Below are 19,224 nucleotides of genomic sequence, written 5' to 3'. Positions count from 1 at the left end.
ATCGGCCCCAACATAGACATGCATATTCGGCCATAGGAAGGAGATTGGTGTTGCATGTATTCGGTTAGAGGCAAGCATATTGATGCTTTTGTCTTGGCTTAGAAAATTCGGCCAAGGGGGAAAATTAGCCAAAATGTTGAGTTTGATTCATGATTCCGTACATATGTGACTTTAATGTCTAATGTATAAATATGGGCTAAGTGCCTTGTGTTCCTCTTTTCGATGCTCAAATGATTAAATCAATTTATTTGTTTAATTAAGCTCAAGAGCAAAGGGGAACTAAATCCGATAAAGGGAAGGAAAAAGTGGTCGAATAGCTATCGGAATCGTTCGACAACATCCGAGGTAAGTTCTTGAGTAAAAGAGCTTAAATTATGATTTGATTAGATCAAGTTTTAAGCAAATCAAAATCATGCTCTTTGTGTGTGGCTATTGAGCCGAAATTGCAAGAATGATAAGTGTCTTGTGTTCGAGTTTTGCTAACGAAAATGAAATACGAATGTGCCATGATTTATTGTTAAATGTGCATGGTTATTTGAATGATGTCCGGGCTAAGTCCTGAAGGCTTTGTGCTAAGTGACCATATCCGGACTAAGATCCGAAGGCATTTGTGCGAGATACTAATTCCGGGCTAAGCCCGAAGGCATTTGTGCGAGTTACTAAATCCGGGTTAAGTCCCGAAGGCATTTGTGCGAGTTACTATAACCGGGCTATGTCCCGAAGGCATTTGAACGAGTAGCTATATCCGGTTAAATTCCGAAGGTACGTGATTTGGGAATGAATGATCTTGCTGTAAAAATTTCAGTTAATACGCTTGAAACATCCCAACATTGAGGTATGTTTCGTATGTGCTTTGAATTAGTTGAGCCCTTACAAATAAGTATTCGCTCAGTTGATAAATGAGCTACCGGCCTTTGGCTAAGTTGATCTTTGTGTATGAATAAAAGGGTTGGTAATGTGAAGTAAGTATGATATTGAAAAATTGTGCATATGAAATTATCCGTTTATCTACATGAATGCTATACTTTTGTTGTGCTGGAATCCCTTGCTCAAAACTTACTAAGCATAAATTGCTTACTCCGTCTCCTTGATTCTCTGTTTTATAGATTTTGGTTCTCCAGCTATCGGACTCGGGATTTTGAAGTCGAAGTCGCCCACACTATCAAAGCCCCCCCTTTTGGTACAATTTTGGTTGAACTTCGAAATGGCATGTATAGGACTACCCTTTTTGTTGGGGGTCATGAACCCTTTGGACTTGTATAATTTTGGATAGCCATGCGAAAATGGCTTATATATGTTTGAGTATAATGTTATAATCATTTGGTATGGACATGGTTATTGAGAGGTGTGGATATGCTTAACAAGGATTGGCCATGGGAATGGTTAATCACTATCATAATTTGTGCTATTTATGCTAAAAGGGCTAGTTGAATCATGGAAACTATGAAATAGATAAAGTCTACCTTAAAGGCAGATGCTGACAGCAGCAGTGATGTAGATTTGGAAAATCACTAAAAATAGTAGGAACGGAATTAAATAGTGAATAAATCATGTAAACGAACCTTGATGAATCTATTTTCATAGGAAAGTAACGAAACAATCATATGGACAGTATGTTAAGAGATATTCAGGTTCTCGTGAGACAGGGCCAGAACGGTTTCTGGATTTCCTGTTCCGACTTTGGAAATTCATTATAAATTAACCAGAGACAATTAGGAGTCATTCCATATATGTATAGATTCCTCTCTGAGTTTAGTTTCTATAGAAACAAACGGCATCAGTATTGAAGCCCTGTACAGGGAGATATCCAAGTCGTAATGCGCAAAGGTCAGTGTAGTCAATCCCTATAACATGGGAGACTTTGACTAATAAAATGTACTAATTGGCCCAACTAAAAATTCTAGAAAAAATTATGTAGATGGGAATATGAGTCTAATTTCAGGGAAAATTTATGGAACTGGATTCCGAGTTTCTGAACTCAAGATATGATTTTTAAAGCGACTAGTACGCAGATTGGCAGTGTCTGGGAAATTTTTTATAAGTGGTTTAAAGTCTGTTAACACCTCGTGTTCGACTCCGGTGACGGTCTCGGGTTCGGGGTGTTACATGCGCAAAGGAAACAGATCGATAGCTAAGTATGAAAGAGAATTTGTATACCTCAGCAAATATGCCCAGGAATTTGTACCAACCAAAAAACAAATGTGCATTCGGTTTGAAAAAGGGCTGAATAATGAAATTAGAATGATGATTGGGGGCACTAAAATACGAGAATTTATCATTCTGTCAGATCGTGCACAAAAAAATGGAAGAGGTGTATAATAAAATAATGCAACGAGATAGATAGGATAAAGAATCTTACAAAAGAAGTTCTTTCAAATCCTTTTCAACATTTTCAGCTAAAAGTCTAGAGATGATATTAGTCAAGCCACCTCAATGTCTGAACGATCAAATAAAAATAAGGTAATCAACTTGATTACGGGGTATCTATTAGACCCAAGTGTGAGTAGTGTGCAAAATGCTTCTAAGTGTAAATGCAAGTATTGTGGGAAATACCATCTCGGGGAATGTAGAAGTAAAGCGGGGGCTTGTTATAAATGTGGAGCCACTGATCATTTTACTCGAAACTATCCTCAATTACAAAAAGATGAAGAGCAGAAAGAAAATTAATTAGCTACTTCTCAGAGAAGTAGGCGTTCAGGCCAAAATACTGCCACCAGGACTGCTCGTTTAGGTATGAAAGATACTACTGCTAGTTCAGAGGCTAGAGCACCTACATGTACTTATGCCATCCGAGCTAGAGAAGAAGCTACGACTCTATATTTTATTGACGGTACATTCTATCTCTTTGATTTTACTGTATATGTGTTGATTGAGCCTGGGTCTACTCATTCTTATATTTACATTGCATTAGTAACAGAAAAGAAATTTCTTGTTGAGTCTATCAATTATGATATTCAAGTTACTAATCCATTAGGTCGAAGTGTGATAGTTAATTTAGTGTATCGTAATTGTTCACTGAAAGTGAAAGGCTGCGAATTCCCTGCTGATTTGATGTTGCTACCCTTTTGGGAATTTGATGTTATTCCGGGAACGGATTGGTTGCCTTTACATGATGCTGTGGTAAATTGTAGACATAAATGGATTGATTTGAAATGTCAGACAAGAGAGATGATTTCAGTTGAGTTTGAATATCCAAAGGATATTGTTAGAATCATTTTAGCTTTTTTTTGCTCAGAGATTGATGCAAAAAGGTAATGAAGCATTTCTAGCTTACATTCCTGATACTCGGAGTTTGAAATCAAAGTTAGACCAGTTACCGGTTGTTAATGAGTTTACTGATGTATTTCCTAAAGAATTACGAAGTTTACCACATGATCGTGAAGTTGAGTTTGTAATTGATGTGATTCCTGGAATAGCTCTGATATTAGTAACACCATATCGAATGGCACCAGCTGAATTAAGGAGTTAAAGGCACAATTGTAAGAGTTATTAGACCGAGGGTTTATGAGATCGAGTATATCTCCCTGAGGTGCACCTGTTCTGTTTGTGAAAAAGAAAGACAGTTCTTTAAGATTATGTATAGACTACAGACAATTTAACAAGGTTATAATTAAAAATAAAACCCTTTGCCACGAATTGGCGATCTGTTTGACCAACTAAAATGTGCTGCAGTGTTTTGGAAGATATACCTTAGATTCGAGTAATATCAATTGAAGGTTAAAGAGTGGGATGTACCAAAGACTGCTTTAGAACTTAATACGGTCACTAGAAGTTTATGGTAATGCCATTTGGCTTGACTAATGCCTCTGCTGCTTTTATGGATTTAATGAATCGGATTTTTAAACCTTATTTGGATAGATTTGCAGTTGTGCTTATCATGATTTACTAATTTATTCCAAGACAGAATCTTAACATGCACAACATTTGAGAATTGTACTACAGACTTTGAGAGAAAAGCAGTTGTACGCAAAGTTTAGCAAATGTGAATTCTGGCTTCACGAGGTTGGACTTTTGGGTCACATTGTATTAGCCGGCGGAATTTGAGTTGACCCGAGTAAAGTTTTTGCTTTGGTGAATTAGAAAATTTTCAAAAATTTTTCAGAAGTGCGAAGTTTTCTGGGTCTATCAGGTTATTACTGATGTTTTGTTAAGAATTTTTCGATGACTGCCTCGCCATTGACTCAATTATTGCAGAAAAATGTTGAATTTGTTTGGTCTGATGAGTGTCAGCAAAGCTTTGATCAGTTGAAGAAAATGTTAACAGAAGCTCCGGTTTTGACTCAGCCAGAGTCAGGTGTACTGTATGTTATTTATAGTGATGCGTCTCCAAATGGTTTGGGTTGTGTACTGATGTAATTAGGAAAAGTAGTGGCCTATGCTTCTCGACAATTAAAACTGCATGAGAAGAATTATCCTACACATGATCTTGAGTTGGCTACAATAGTATTTGCTTTGAAGATTTAGAGACATTATTTATACGGTAAGACATGTTATGTGTTTACAGATCAAAAAAGTTTGAAATATTTAATGACTCAGAAAGAGCTAAATTTGAGACAGGGACGATGGCTAGAGTTACTGAAAGATTATGATTTGGTTGTTGGTTATCATCTAGGAAAAGCTAATGTGGTTGCGAATGCACTTAGTCGGAAGTCGTCATTGTTTGCACTTCGAGTGTTAAACGTTTATTTATCTCTTAATGAAGATGGTTCTGTATTAGCAGAGTTGAGAACAAACCTCTGTTCCTTCAACAAATTTAGGAATTGCAAGATGATTATTCGAAGTTGGTACTGAAACGAAAAATAGTTTAGGACAATCTGAGTTTAGAGTATGGCATTGATGAAAGTGGTATGTTACGCTATCATAAAAGAATTTGTGTTCCAAATAATTTAAATTTGAAAAACGATATTCTTTCTGAAGCTTATAGTAGCATGTACTCCATTCATCCGGGTAGTACGAAGATGTATTGTGATTTGAAACAGATGTATTGGTAGCCGGGTATGAAACAGGAAATTTGTGAGTTCGTAGCTAAGTGTTTGATTTGTCAACAAGTGAAAGCAGAACATCAGGTACCAATGGAATTGTTACAACCTATTATGATACCAGAATGGAAGTGGGAGCATGTCACGATGGATTTTGTATCCGATTTACCTCTGACTTCGGGAAAGAAAGATTCGATCTGGGTGATTGTTGATAGATTGGCTAAGTTGGCACATTTTATTCCAGTCAGAACAGACTTTTCACTTGAGAAATTAGCAGAATTGTATATAGTAGAGATTGTGAGGTTACATGGGATTTCGATATCTATTATTTCTGATCGAGATTCGAGATTCACATCGAGATTTTGGAGTAAACTACAAGAAGCTCTGGGAACTAAGTTAAATTTTAGCACAGCATTTAATGCTCAAACGAACGGGCAATCAGAATTAGCGACTCAGATTCTGGAAGATATGTTGAGATGTTGTATACTCGAGTTTGGAGGCAGCTAGGAAAAATATTTACCGTTAGCTAAATTTGCATATAATAATAGTTATCAATCCAGTATCAAAATGGCACCATTTGAAGCTCTTTATGGGAGGAAATGTAAAACACCATTATATTGGTCTGAATTGAGTGAATCCAAACCAGTAGGGGTCAATTTGATCCGAGAGACTGAAGATAAAGTTTGTATTATCAGGGATATCTTAAAAGCTACCTCTGATCATCAAAAATCGTATGCAGATTTGAAAAGAAGAGATATAGAATTTGCGGTTGGTGATTGCGTGTTCTTAAAAGTATCTCCTTGGAAAAAAGTGTTACATTTCAGTAGGAAAGGAAAACTGAGCCCAAGATTTATCGAATCGTATGAGATTGTTGAAAGAATCAGCCCTGTGGATTATCGATTAGCTTTGTCTCTTGAACTTGAGAAAATTCACAATATGCTTGTAACACCCTCTAACCCGAACCGTTGCCGGAACAGAGCTACGAGGCATGACCGGACGTATCAGACAACTTATGAATAATTCATAAATAAAATAACATTCATAGCATAATTTAATTACTAAATCCCTATATTGAACTCTCAAAGTCTAAAACATACATTTAAGTGAAACGGGATTCGTTTAAGTACTCTAATTTTTTTTTATAAATTTCGACAGGATTTCTGCTTATTTTTACATAAACCCCCTGCAATTAAAACCATAACCATTTCAAGCATATCCAAATCAACCAATTTATTTCACACATTCATTTTCTATTCTAAATACCTTCTAATCAACTTAATAAATATAATATCAATTTAAATTTATCATTGTACTAATTAAATTGAAATGGATAAACTTTTTCATTATAATTCTTAGACTTGTAATACTAATATTTTAAACCATTTATATTCAAAACATAATAACCTTTATACACATCCTATGTATATGCCACATTACCAAAAGAAAATATATTTGCTGAAGTCGAGTCTGGCTTTGGATGTTGGTTCTGTACTTGACTTCTACAACCTGCGCACGGAAACAACCGTACGCTGAGTATACATATACTCAGTGGTATCACTATAATTCAGTTTATAATTAAATACATTAAATCACACACATACTTTTACATTACAATTATCATCACTTAATGAACAATTTAATCTTTTTATGTTATCATTCGATTATATATATCATTCTTATTTCGTTATTTCAATTCTCAACTTTCACATATGCTATATCAATCAAATTTAGTTTTATCAGTAGATTTATTTCATTTGTCCCAGTTAACTTGACTCAGACTCGGCGGATACACGGATTCCAACCAACACACCAGTACAGCACAATGTGCCTTAATGGTACACAGTACCTGATCAGTAATTAGTAACGGTAGCAGTAGCAGTAACAGTAACAGTATTCAACACACAAAGTGCTGAATCTGTAACAGTAACGGTAACAGTATTCGACACACAAAGTGTCGAATCGGTAACAGTAACGGTAAGAGTAACAGTAGTCAGCACATAAGTGCCTGATCAGTAAGCCGGCAAAAACCAGTACTCTTCCATATCGTATGGCAGGCCAACTATATCCGACTAGCCCGACTAGTTAATAGGGTATTTAAATCATTTTTCAGTACAATTTCCATTTCGATTCAATATTAATTATAATTTATTATTTTGATCAATTTTCACAGTAATACAATAATTCACTTCATTAGAAATTTTACAGTTTAATACAATATACATAACATTATTCAGTAATTTCACAGTTCAATCCGGTATTCAAAACAGTTTTCAGTATCCCATAATTCAGTTCAGTATCAATCTCAATTTTAATACCCAATCACAAATTTTATCAGTTCATTAAATACTTACCTTAAAATACTTACCACACATTCATATTAAATTAAACACATATTAATTATAAAGCTTGAGTTATAGTGATACAAACCAGAATTCTCTTCGGATTTAATCCTCGATGATCTTTACTTTTCCTTTTTGGGCCGATGCTTCAGGCTCGATATTAGCTACGAACAATTAAAATAATTTCACAATTATTAGCATAACACAATTTAAATGCTGAAATTTTTATCTAACTTTTACTTTAATTCCAATTAAATCCCAACTAAACTTATATATTTTTCTTTCTCAATTCATACCTTTTTGCTACTCAATTTCTTGCCAAACTCACATCTAACTATTTAATTTTTATCATATTTTCATAATTTCTAATTTATTTCAATTTAATCCCTAAAACTCAAAACTTATAACTTAGTTTACAATTCAATCCTTTATTCAATTCCAATCAAAATTTCTATCAAATAAACCCCCAATTCCATCATTTGTTCAACATAAACCCTAGTAAAAAATCTATTAACTTTCAAAATTTTAACTTAAATTCAACAAAACTTTATTCTAAAGCTTCTAAAACATCAAAATTAAAAGAAAAGGACTTAATTAAGCTTACCAATTAAACTCCAAGCTTCAAATTCCCTATTTCCCCTTTTTCTTTCTTTTCTTCTTTCCCTTCTCTGTTTTCGAATGGTTCTGTTTCTTTTTATGTTTGTTTTATCTTTTATTTTTACTTTAGTTTATTATATTATTATATTAACTTAATAATAATAATTATTATTTCTTAAATAATTAGTAAATAAATATGTATTTTACAATTGTATGTATATGATTTATTACACTTGTAATTTACTATCACCATACATTTGTCAAATTATTAATTTATTCATTATTCTAATAATATAATATCAATTAAATAATAATATTTATTAAATATTTATTTAATAAAAAATATAAATATTACAAATGTACAAATATATATTTTACATTTGTATTTTATTATCACCATCCACTTATCATAATTTCAATTTATTTATCATAAAAAAAATCTTATGATATAATTATTTAATTATCAATAATATAATTTAATCTAATTATCTATTACTTTAATATTAAGTAAACAAATTATTTTATAACAAGTACACATGTATCTATTTATTACAAATATACCAATATTTTTATTACCATACAATTCTCTACTATTTAATTTATTTAATAATAGTACTAATAATAATATAAAACCATAACAATTAATAATTATAATAATCAATAATATAATATAATATATATAATCTAAATAAAATCTTAGATTTTTTTAATACATTTATGCCGCCTCAACCATTACTTAATGGCATATTTGCCATTTTGGCCCTTTTTACTTTCTATTGCTTTAGAATTAAATTTTTACCTCTTATTCAATTTAATCCTTTTTGCTAATTACTCTAAATTAAGCTAAATTTACTTAATTAAAACCAAATTAGACACACCAATAGGCTCATAAATATTTTTAATAAATATTTTTGAATTTATTTCACTAAGACGGAGGCCCGATAGCACACTTTTCCGGTGCCCACGGATTTTGGGTCGTTACATTTCTTCCCCCCTTAAAAAAAATTTTCATCCTCCAAATTTTACCTGAAAATAAGTGAGGATACTGTGATCTCATAATTTCCTACGGTTCCCATGTTGCTTCTTCTACACTATGGCTTCTCCACAGTACTTTTACCAGAGGGACTCGTTTGTTTCTTAATTTTTTCACTTCTCGAGCTAGTATTTGAACTGGTTCCTCTTCATATGACAAATTTGGTCTAATCTCAATGTTTTCAGTAAAGATAATATGAGATGGATCCGATTGATACCTTCGTAACATGGAAACGTGAAAAACATCATGAATTTGTTGTAATTTCGGAGGTAAAGCCAATCGATAAGCAACTGGTCCAACTCTCTCTATAACTTCATATGGTCCGATAAACCAATGACTTAACTTTCCTTGTTGGCCAAATCTTAATACTTTCTTCCAAGAAGAAACTTTGAGAAACACTTTATCTCTGACTGAGTATTCAATGTCCCGACGTTTCAGATCAGCATAAGATTTTTGTCTGTCAAAAGCTGCTTTTAATCTCTGTTGAATCTTCTTGACTGTTTCTTCTGTTGCACGAATCAATTCAGATCCAATTATCTTCTTTTCATTTAATTCTGTCCAACATACAGCTGATCGACATTTTCTACCATATAGAGCTTCAGACGGAGCCATCTGAATACTGGACTGAAAACTGTTATTATAAACAAATTCAACTAATGGCAAGTAGCGTTCCTAACTAGATTCAAAATCAATAACACAAGCTCGAAGCATGTCTTCCAAAATCTGAATTACTCGCTCAGATTGCCCATCAGTCTATGGATGAAATGCTGTATTGAAATTAAGTTTAGTACCTAAAGACTCATGTAACTATTTCCAGAATCTCGATGTAAACCGAGGATCTCGATCAAAAATTATAGAAGTCGGTATACCATGCAACCTTATAATTTCCCGAATATAGACCTCTGCAAGTTTCTGAAGTGACCAATCCGTTCTGACAACTATAAAATGAGCCGATTTTATGAGTCGATCAACTATTACCCATATAGCATTTTTCTTACTTACAGATAATGGCAATCCCGTAATGAAATCCATTGTAACACGATCCCATTTCCATTCTGGAATAGTAATCGACTGTAATAATCCAGTAGGAACTTAATGCTCTGCTTTCACCCGCTGATAAACCAAGCATTTACTGACATATTCAACTATATCTTTTTTCATCCCTGGCCACCAGTACAATTCTCGTAAATCACGGTACATCTTTGTGCCTCCAGGGTGTATAGCAAATGGACCGTCATGTGCTTCTCGGAGAATTAATTCTTTAATCTTTGAATTGATTGGAATACAAATCCAATCTCGGTATCTCAAACAATCATGCTTATCAATACTAAAATTCCCTTCTGTTTCGCTTTGAACCATTTCTTTTTTCTTCATTAGCTTATCATCTTCTAATTGAGCTGACTTGATTCGTTCAAACATCACTGGTTTAATTCTTAATTCAGCTAATAAACCTCCATCATCACTAATACTGAGCTGTGAAAACATCGCTTGCAATTCAATTGTTGCTTTCCTACTCAATGCATCAGCTACCATGTTAGCTTTACCTGGATGGTAATCAATAACACAATCATAATCTTTTAGAAGTTCTATCCATTGACGCTGCCTCAAATTCAACTCTTTCTGTGATAGAAGATACTTGAGACTTTTATGATCTGTATAAATGTAACATTTTTCACAGTATAAAAAATATCTCCATATTTTCAAAGCAAAAATCACGGATGCTAATTCCAGATCATGTGTCGGATAATTACGTTCATGTGGTTTCAATTGTCAAGAAGTATAAGCTATCACTTTCCCATTTTGCATCAGTACACACCCGAGCCCATTTAAAGAAGCATCGCTATACACAATAAAATCTTTTCCTGATTCTGGAAAAGTCAAAACTAGTGCCTCTGTCAGCATCTACTTTAATTTCATAAAGCTTTCTTGACATTGATCATTTCAGACAAACAAAACATTCTTTTGCAATAATTTTGTCATTGGTAAAGCTATTTTTGAAAATCCATTCACAAACCTTCGATAATACCCAGCTAATCCAAGAAAACTACGTACTTCCGACACATTTTTGGAAGTCTTCCACTGAACGATTGCTTCAATCTTCTTTGGATCCACTCTAATTCCATCTGCTGATACCACGTGACCAAGAAATACCATTTACTCAATTTCCCATACAACTGTTTCTCTCGTAACGTTTGCAAAACAATTCGGAGATGCTGCTCGTGTTCAGATTCGGACTTTGAATATACCAAAATGTCATCAATAAAAACTACCACGAACTGATCCAAGTACGGCTAAAAAATTCAATTCATAAGATCCATAAAAGCAACTGGGGCATTTGTTAACCCAAATGGCATTACTAAGAACTCGTAATGACCATATCTTGTACGAAATGTTGTCTTCGGTACATCACTTTCTTTCACCTTTAATTAATAGTAATCTTAAATCAATCTTTGAAAATACTGAAGCTCCTTTCAATTGATCAAATAAATCATCAATACGTGGTAATGGATATTTATTTTTGATTGTCACATTGTTCAATTGCCGATAATCAATACACAATCGCATCGAACCATCTTTCTTTTTAACAAATAACACTGGAGCTCCCCACGGTGAGGTACTAGGTCGTATAAAACCTCGTTCTAGTAAATCTTGCAGTTGTACCTTCAACTCCTTCAATTCAGTAGGTGACATACGATATGGAGGTATCGACACTGGATCTGTACTTGGGTATACTTCAATTGCAAATTCTACTTCTTTGTCAGGTGGCAATCTTGGTAACTCTTCAAGGAATACATCTGGAAATTCACATACAGTTCTAATCTGACTACACTGACTTCCGACTGAATCAGAATTAATAACATATGCTAGATATGTTGTACAACCCTGATGAAGCAACTTATTAACTTTAATTGCTGATATGATTCGAGCTAACCCACTGGTACGAATTCCATTTACCTTAACACTATCACCATCTTCAGTCTGAACGCTAAATTTCTTTTTATAATAGTCCAAATTTACCCCATGTTCAGCTAACCAGTCCATACCCAGTATAACATCAAAATCCCCAAAAGGCATTATTAATAAATCCACCAGAAAATTTTTATCATATATCATTAGCGAGCATCTCGGGCACACCTGATTAACTAATATTGTTTGCCCCAATAGACTTGATACTTCTATTGAGACTTTAGACATTGCTGTTTTTAATTTCCCCAACTCTACTAATTTTGAATTAATATATGAGTGTGAAGATCCAAGATCAATCAAAGTATAAATAGGCTTAGAATACAGTAAAAATATACCTGTCACCACATCGTGAGCATGGCCTTCTTCCTGGGTTCTGACTACATAAGGTCTAGCTGAAGCTCTGGCTTCAGATTGCTGTGTAGTTATATCACTGCTTCTACCAACTCCTCCTCTCCTCGAAACAGAACCTCTTCTGAACATTCCTCTACCTCTGGTAGTCGATACCGATCTTTGAGATGTGGCAGGTGTACTACTCTGAGCTCTCAGACAATCTTTAATAAAGTGTTCAGTAGAGCCCCAGCGGAAACATCCTCTGATTTTCTTCCAGCATTCACCAAAATGTCTTTTCCCACAATAATCGCATTCAGGATTTTCACTTTCCCAGGGTGGAGCTTTTACACTACCGATAGAGACAGTAATCTATTTTTCTCTACTTCTGTCACCCCTATCAAACCGAAAGCTTGATCTCCAACCACTTCTTGATTCTCTGAATCTCTTAAGTAATGGATTAGAACTGGTAGTTCCCATACTTTTCCCAGCTGATTTACCAATTTCTGACTTTTTTTCCAGGCCCAGTACTTGTTCTATCATTTTTGCTCGCTCAACCAGATCAACAAGTTCAGTAATTTTGAGACTTACCAATTGAATCTTGATTGTAACGACTCAATTTTCAGGAATTCTGTGAATGTTGGCATAGGTTTAATTATGTTAGGGGGCCTCTAGAAGGCCCAAGCCTAAGTAGAACCCGGTAATTTTAGTTAATTTTTGTTCCATAAGAAAAAGGGAGTGAAATTATGAAATAGGACCTATGTGAAAATGTTTGAAAATGCTATAGGCTAAATTGAAGTGGCCAAATAAATAGGAGTGCAAAATAGGAGGATTTGCATGACAAACCTCCCATTTTACATGAAGTGGCCAGCCATCATGTTGTTGTAGACAATATGAGCACTTGATATCCATAATTCATGGTACAAATTGATAATGGGTTAGGTAAATGTTCCATGATAATGGGTTAGGTAAATGTTCCATGATAATGGGTTAGGTAAATGTTCCATGATGGGCATTTCATGTCTTTTGTATTAAAGAATTAAATGGATGAAATATGAAATTTTATTAAAAGAAAAAAGGGTGAAAAGAACAAAGTTTTGTCCATCTTTGTTCATCATAGCCTAAAGTTAGAGAAGAGAAAGGAGAGGAGAAAGCTCTTGAATGTTCGGTCACTTGGGGAAGAAAATTGAAGGTAAGTTCATGGTAGTTTGCTTCTATCTTGATGTTCATGAGTTCTTCTTGATTCTACCTTAACTCTTGAAGCATATTTTGGTTTTTGGTTGTTTTGTGAGCATTTGGTCATGAATTAAAATGAAGGAAATGGTTGTTGTTTCATGTTCTTTTGATGAAAAATGGAAGATAGGTGAAGTTGAGCCAAACAAATGAGCATGCATGTGCCTTAGATGCTAAGGGTAAAAATCGGCTAATATGTTGTGCTTTAAAATGATGAAATGGAGATTATACTTAAGTAAAATCATAGATATGTGATGATTGATTGGTGATATACATGTTTAAAAAAAAACATGCATGCAAGTTATGTGTGAAAGAGTGATTTGGTAATAAATCTGCTTGGGACAGCAGCAGTAACGTGACTTTGGAAAATCACCATAAATTGTGGGAGATGAGTTAGAAGCTGAATAAATTATGTAATTAAAGCTTAATGAGTCTAGTTTCAAATGGAATAAACGAGAACATATTTTGAATTTTTTACAATGAGAAATGTGATTCGTAATGAAGAGTGGTCAGATTAGTCAAACAGTGAAACATGCGAAACTTTGAGAAAAATCTGGTATTGATTGGCCAAACCAAAAATTCTGAAAATTTTATGGATATAAGATACATGAGTCTATTTTCAGGGAAAATTAACGGCACTTGATTTGGAGTTTCGTAGCTCCAGTTATAAATGATTTAGTGACTGTTGCTCAGGAAGATAGCTTGCAGTGAAATTATGATTATGTAGTAAACATTGACAAAAATTTGTTAATGAGTTGTTTATTGATTTCTTATAAGCTTACTATGATCTGTAGGTGTGGTTGGCCGAATATTGTAAGGGGTTAATACGTAGTTTGTATTTGAATAGTTAGATTAATGTGTTAGTAATCCAATTGTAGGCGGTTCTTGTGTGGATCTCGTCAGCATATCGTCGCAAACAGGTGTGTAACTAACACCGTATTTCTTAGTCTAGATCGGCAAAAGTTGAAAAGCCGAAATGCCGAAAACTGGTATTTTGTAGATTTGCGAGTGTCCAAATGCTCGTGAGGTAAATCGATTAATGTTTTTGGTAAACTGCAAAATTTGGACTGCAAAGTGCATGATTTCTGTGCCCTCGATATTTTTGGGCTTAATGGGCCAAAATTGGAATGATGGGCCAACGGGCCCAATTCGGTAAGAACACTCGGTACGTGATTCTGTTAGTACGTGAAAAGTAGGAATATGCATGAAAAACCCTAAAATAGATAAATTACTGAAATACCTTTAAAAGTGGAAAATTTATAGTTTTACCCCTAGTAGATAAATTACCGAAATACCCCTAGGGTTAAATTGACCTAAATGCATGTTTGACTGTTGTTATTTACTGCATGCCATGTTGTTATTATCTAATGCATAGGATTGGGATATTGACGGAGGAAGTACTGAAAGTGGCTTGTCCACGTACTGGAGGCTTTGCCTCTACTTACTGTTAACTGAGCAGCAAGGCTGCAACTGTGGAGTGTTGGGCTGGGTGGGTTGAGCTATTCCCCACATGGAGTGTAGGGCTGGTACGGGTGGAGTGTAGCGGTTGGTGGGTTGAGTAGTCTCCCGAAATGGGCTTGCATATGTTATTGATGTTGCATGTATTTTGAAATGGGCCTATGGGCCATACTGTTATCTGAATAAGGGGCTAAGGCCCAGTTTATTGTAATCTGAAAAGGGCTCTGGTCCAGTACCACTGTTACCTGAATGGGCTTAGGCCCAATAGGCTTGAGCTGACTTGGGCTTTGAATGGGTTTTCCTTACACCCTGAGTTTCTCCAAACTCACCCCTTTTATTTTCATCCACGCAGAAAATCCCCAACCATAGTGGGCTTGGAGCTGTGAGGGAATTCGGAGTGGCCACCCGTTCTGAAAGTTTGGTTTTCTTCTAGTGAACTGGACATCCTATTATTTACGTTGAGGTTTGGGTTTTTAAATGTAATAAGGCCGCTTAATTATTTTTGATGGTTTTAATATGTATTACTAAGATAGGTATTACTTATTTTAACTGTTGAAATTGGATAGCTTTAGGGCGCGTTTTCAAAAAAAAAAACAACAATTGATTTCAAAATAACACGACAACAAGCAAAGCTTCCGCAATGAAAGTATTTTCCAAAATTAATCACTTTTCCTAAAAATGACTTAATCAAATCGGTTTCCTAGAAATATACATGACGTTAAGGTGTGGCAATGGCGGTGTGCATGTCTAGGATTGGATCCGAAGGGAGCTTGGTACTTAAGTAGTCCGATAGACTCACCTCCTCTTTTCCGATTTCCTACCTGGTGCACAGCTTCCATTCACTTTAACCTATAATGAAATTATCTTTTAAAACACTAAGTAGGTTTTTTCTAGATCAACAATATAAAATGTTTTGAACGCTTCGATATGGCATGTTGGATCCGGCCATAACGTCTGGGCCAGGTTTGGGGTGCTATATTGATTTCATCTCGCAGTCCCCGTAGAAATCGTTTACAACTATCAGCCTCGGTTGGAACATATTCTGAAGCATACTTGCTCAGTCTAGAGAACTCTCGCTCATATTCCAGTACTAACATATTTCCCTATTTCAGCACTAAAAACTCTTGCTTTTTCTCTTCGATGTACAATTCCCCAATATACTTCTTCTGAAATTCTTTTTGAAATAAGTCCCAGGTTACCTAATCATTCGAAAAATGCCTAACCACAGATTCCTACCATAAATATGCTTCTCCTTGTAACAGTGATACAGCACATATCAGGCTCTCTCGGGGGGTGCAATCTAATTGTTGCAGAACTCTTTTTGCTGTTTCCATCCAATTTTCAGCAGCAGACGGATCAACTCCTTTTAATCCCTGAAATTTTGTGGCACTATATTTCCGTAGCTCTTTAATCAGGACCCGTCTGACAGTAGGTACAGATGTAGTAGTAGGTATAGTTCCCGCTATACGCTGTAATGCATCGGCTATAGCTCTTAACTGTTGTGACTCATCTCTTTCTCTTCCTACGTTAGGAGGTTGATTATCTAACGGATTCACAGTAGGTGTAGCAGATTCAGTTTCTTCAAATTCTCGACTTCCAGTATACATTTCCTGTTCAACATTATCCATTCTTTCATCTGACATTTTATCTATAAAACAAAATCAAATAAATAAATTAGCATCCAAAAACCTGACTCAGTTTCGAATAAATGTGGCATGTACTTCTAGACTCATTTACGAGCTTGATTTAGTCCTAGAATCGGCTAAACCTTAGCTCTGATACGATAATTGTAACACCCCCTAACCCAAACTGCCGCCGGAACAGAGTTACGAGGCATTACCGGACGTATCAGACAACTTATGAATAATTCACAAATAAAATAACATTCATAGCATAATTTAATTACTAAATCCCTATATTGAACTCTCAAAGTCTAAAACATACATTTAAGTGAAACGGGACTCGTTTAAGTACTCCAAATTTTTTTATTTTTTATTTTTTATAAATTTCGACAGCATTTCTACTTATTTTTACATAAACCCCTGCAATTAAAACCATATCCATTTCAAACATAACCAAATCAACCAATTTATTTCACACATTCATTTTCTATTCTAAATACCTTCTAATCAACTTAATCAATATAATATCAATTTAAATTTATCATTGTACTAATTAAATTGAAATGGATAAACTTTTTCATTATAATTCCTAGACTTGTAATACTAATATTTTAAACCATTTATATACAAAACATAATAACCTTTATACACATCCTATGTACATGCCACATTACCAAAAGAAAATATACGTCACCAAAAAGTTTGCTGAAGTCGGGTTTGGCTTTGGATGCTAGTTCAGTACTTGACTTCTACAACCTGCACACGAAAATAACCGTACGCTGAGTATGCATATACTCAGTGGTATCACTATAATTCAGTTTATAATTAAATACATTAAATCACACACATACTTTTACATTACAATTATCATCACTTAATGAACAATTTAATCTTTTTATGTTATCATTCGATTATATATATATCATTCTTATTTCTTTATTTCAATTCTCAACTTTCACATATGCTATATCGTTCAAATTTAGTTTTATCAGTAGATTTATTTCATTTGTCCCTATTAACTTGACTCGGACTCGGCGGATACACGGATTCCAACCAACACACCAGTACGGCACAATCTGCCTTAACGGTACACAGTACCTGATCAGTAATCAGTAACAGTAGCAGTAGCAGTAACAGTAACAGTATTCAACACACAAAGTGTTGAATCTGTAACAGTAACAGTAACAGTATTCGACACACAAAGTGTCGAATCGGTAACAGTAACAGTAACAATAACAGTAGTCGGCACATAAGTGCCTGATCAGTAAGCCGAAAAAATCTCGTACTCTTCCATATCCTATGGCATGCCAACTATATCCGACTAGCCCGACTAGTTAATAGGGTATTTAAATCATTTTTCAGTACAATTTCCATTTTGATTCGATATTAATTATAATTTATTATTTTGATCAATTTTCACAGTAATACAATAATTCACTTCATTAGAAATTTTACAGTTCAATACAATATACGTAACATTATTCAGTAATTTCACAGTTCAATCCGGTATTCAAAACAGTTTTCAGTATCCCATAATTCAGTTCAGTATCAATCTCAATTTTATTACCCAATCACAAATTTTATCAGTTCATTAAATACTTACCTTAAATACTTACCACACATTCATATTAAATTAAACACATATTAATTATAAAGCTTGAGTTATAGTGATACAAACCAGAATACTCTTCGGATTTAATCCTCGACAATCTTTCCTTTTCCTTTTTGGGCCGATGCTTCAGGCTCGATATTAGCTACGAACAATTAAAATAATTTCACAATTATTAGCATAACACAATTTAAATGCTGAAATTTTTATCTAACTTTTACTTTAATTCCAATTTAATCCCAACTAAACCTATATATTGTTCTTTCTCAATTCATACCTTTTTGCTACTCAATTTCTTGCCAAACTCACATCTAGCTATTTAATTTTTAGCATATTTTCATAATTTCAAATTTATTTCAATTTAATCCCTAAAACTCAAAACTTATAACTTAGTTTACAATTCAATCCTTTATTCAATTCCAATCAAAATTTCTATCAAATAAACCCCCAATTCCATCATTTGTTCAACATAAACCCTAGTAAAAAATCTATTAACTTTCAAAATTTCAACTTAAATTCAACAAAACTTTATTCTAAAGCTTCTAAAACATCAAAATTTAAAGAAAAGGACTCAATTAAGCTTACCAATTAAACTCCAAGCTTCAAATTCCCTATTTCCCCTTTTTCTTTTTTTCGTCTTTTCCTTCTCTGTTTTCGTATGGTTGTGTTTCTTTTATGTTTGTTTTATCTTTTATTTTTACTTTAGTTTATTATATTATTATATCAACTTAATAATAATTATTATTATTTCCTAAATAATTAGTAAATAAATATGTATTTTACAATTGTATGTAAATGATTTATTACACTTGTACTTTACTATCACCATACATTTGTCAAATTATTAATTTATTCATTATTCTAATAATATAATATCAATTAAATAATAATATTTATTAAATATTTATTTAATAACAAATATAAATATTACAAATGTACAAATATATATTTTACATTTGTATTTTATTATCACCATCCACTTATCATAATTTCAATTTATTTATCATAAAAAAATTCTTATGATATAATTATTTAATTATCAATAATATAATTTAATCTG

At 33.7% G+C, this 19,224-nt stretch overlaps 1 protein-coding gene across 1 annotated transcript; it reads left to right on the top strand.

Moving 5' to 3' along the window:
- The first annotated feature begins 2,733 nt into the window (after positions 1-2,733).
- Positions 2,734-3,469, top strand: LOC107932182 (uncharacterized). Its single transcript, XM_016864136.1, has 2 exons — positions 2,734-3,120; positions 3,236-3,469. Exons 1-2 carry the CDS (start codon positions 2,734-2,736, stop codon positions 3,467-3,469), a joined length of 621 nt encoding a protein of 206 aa, XP_016719625.1.
- Positions 3,470-19,224: the final 15,755 nt, after the last annotated feature.

The sequence above is a fragment of the Gossypium hirsutum genome, chromosome A02, assembly GCF_007990345.1.
Source record: "Gossypium hirsutum isolate 1008001.06 chromosome A02, Gossypium_hirsutum_v2.1, whole genome shotgun sequence".
In the NCBI taxonomy this organism is placed as follows: domain Eukaryota; kingdom Viridiplantae; phylum Streptophyta; class Magnoliopsida; order Malvales; family Malvaceae; genus Gossypium; species Gossypium hirsutum.
This window is presented reverse-complemented; position numbering and strand designations above follow the sequence as displayed.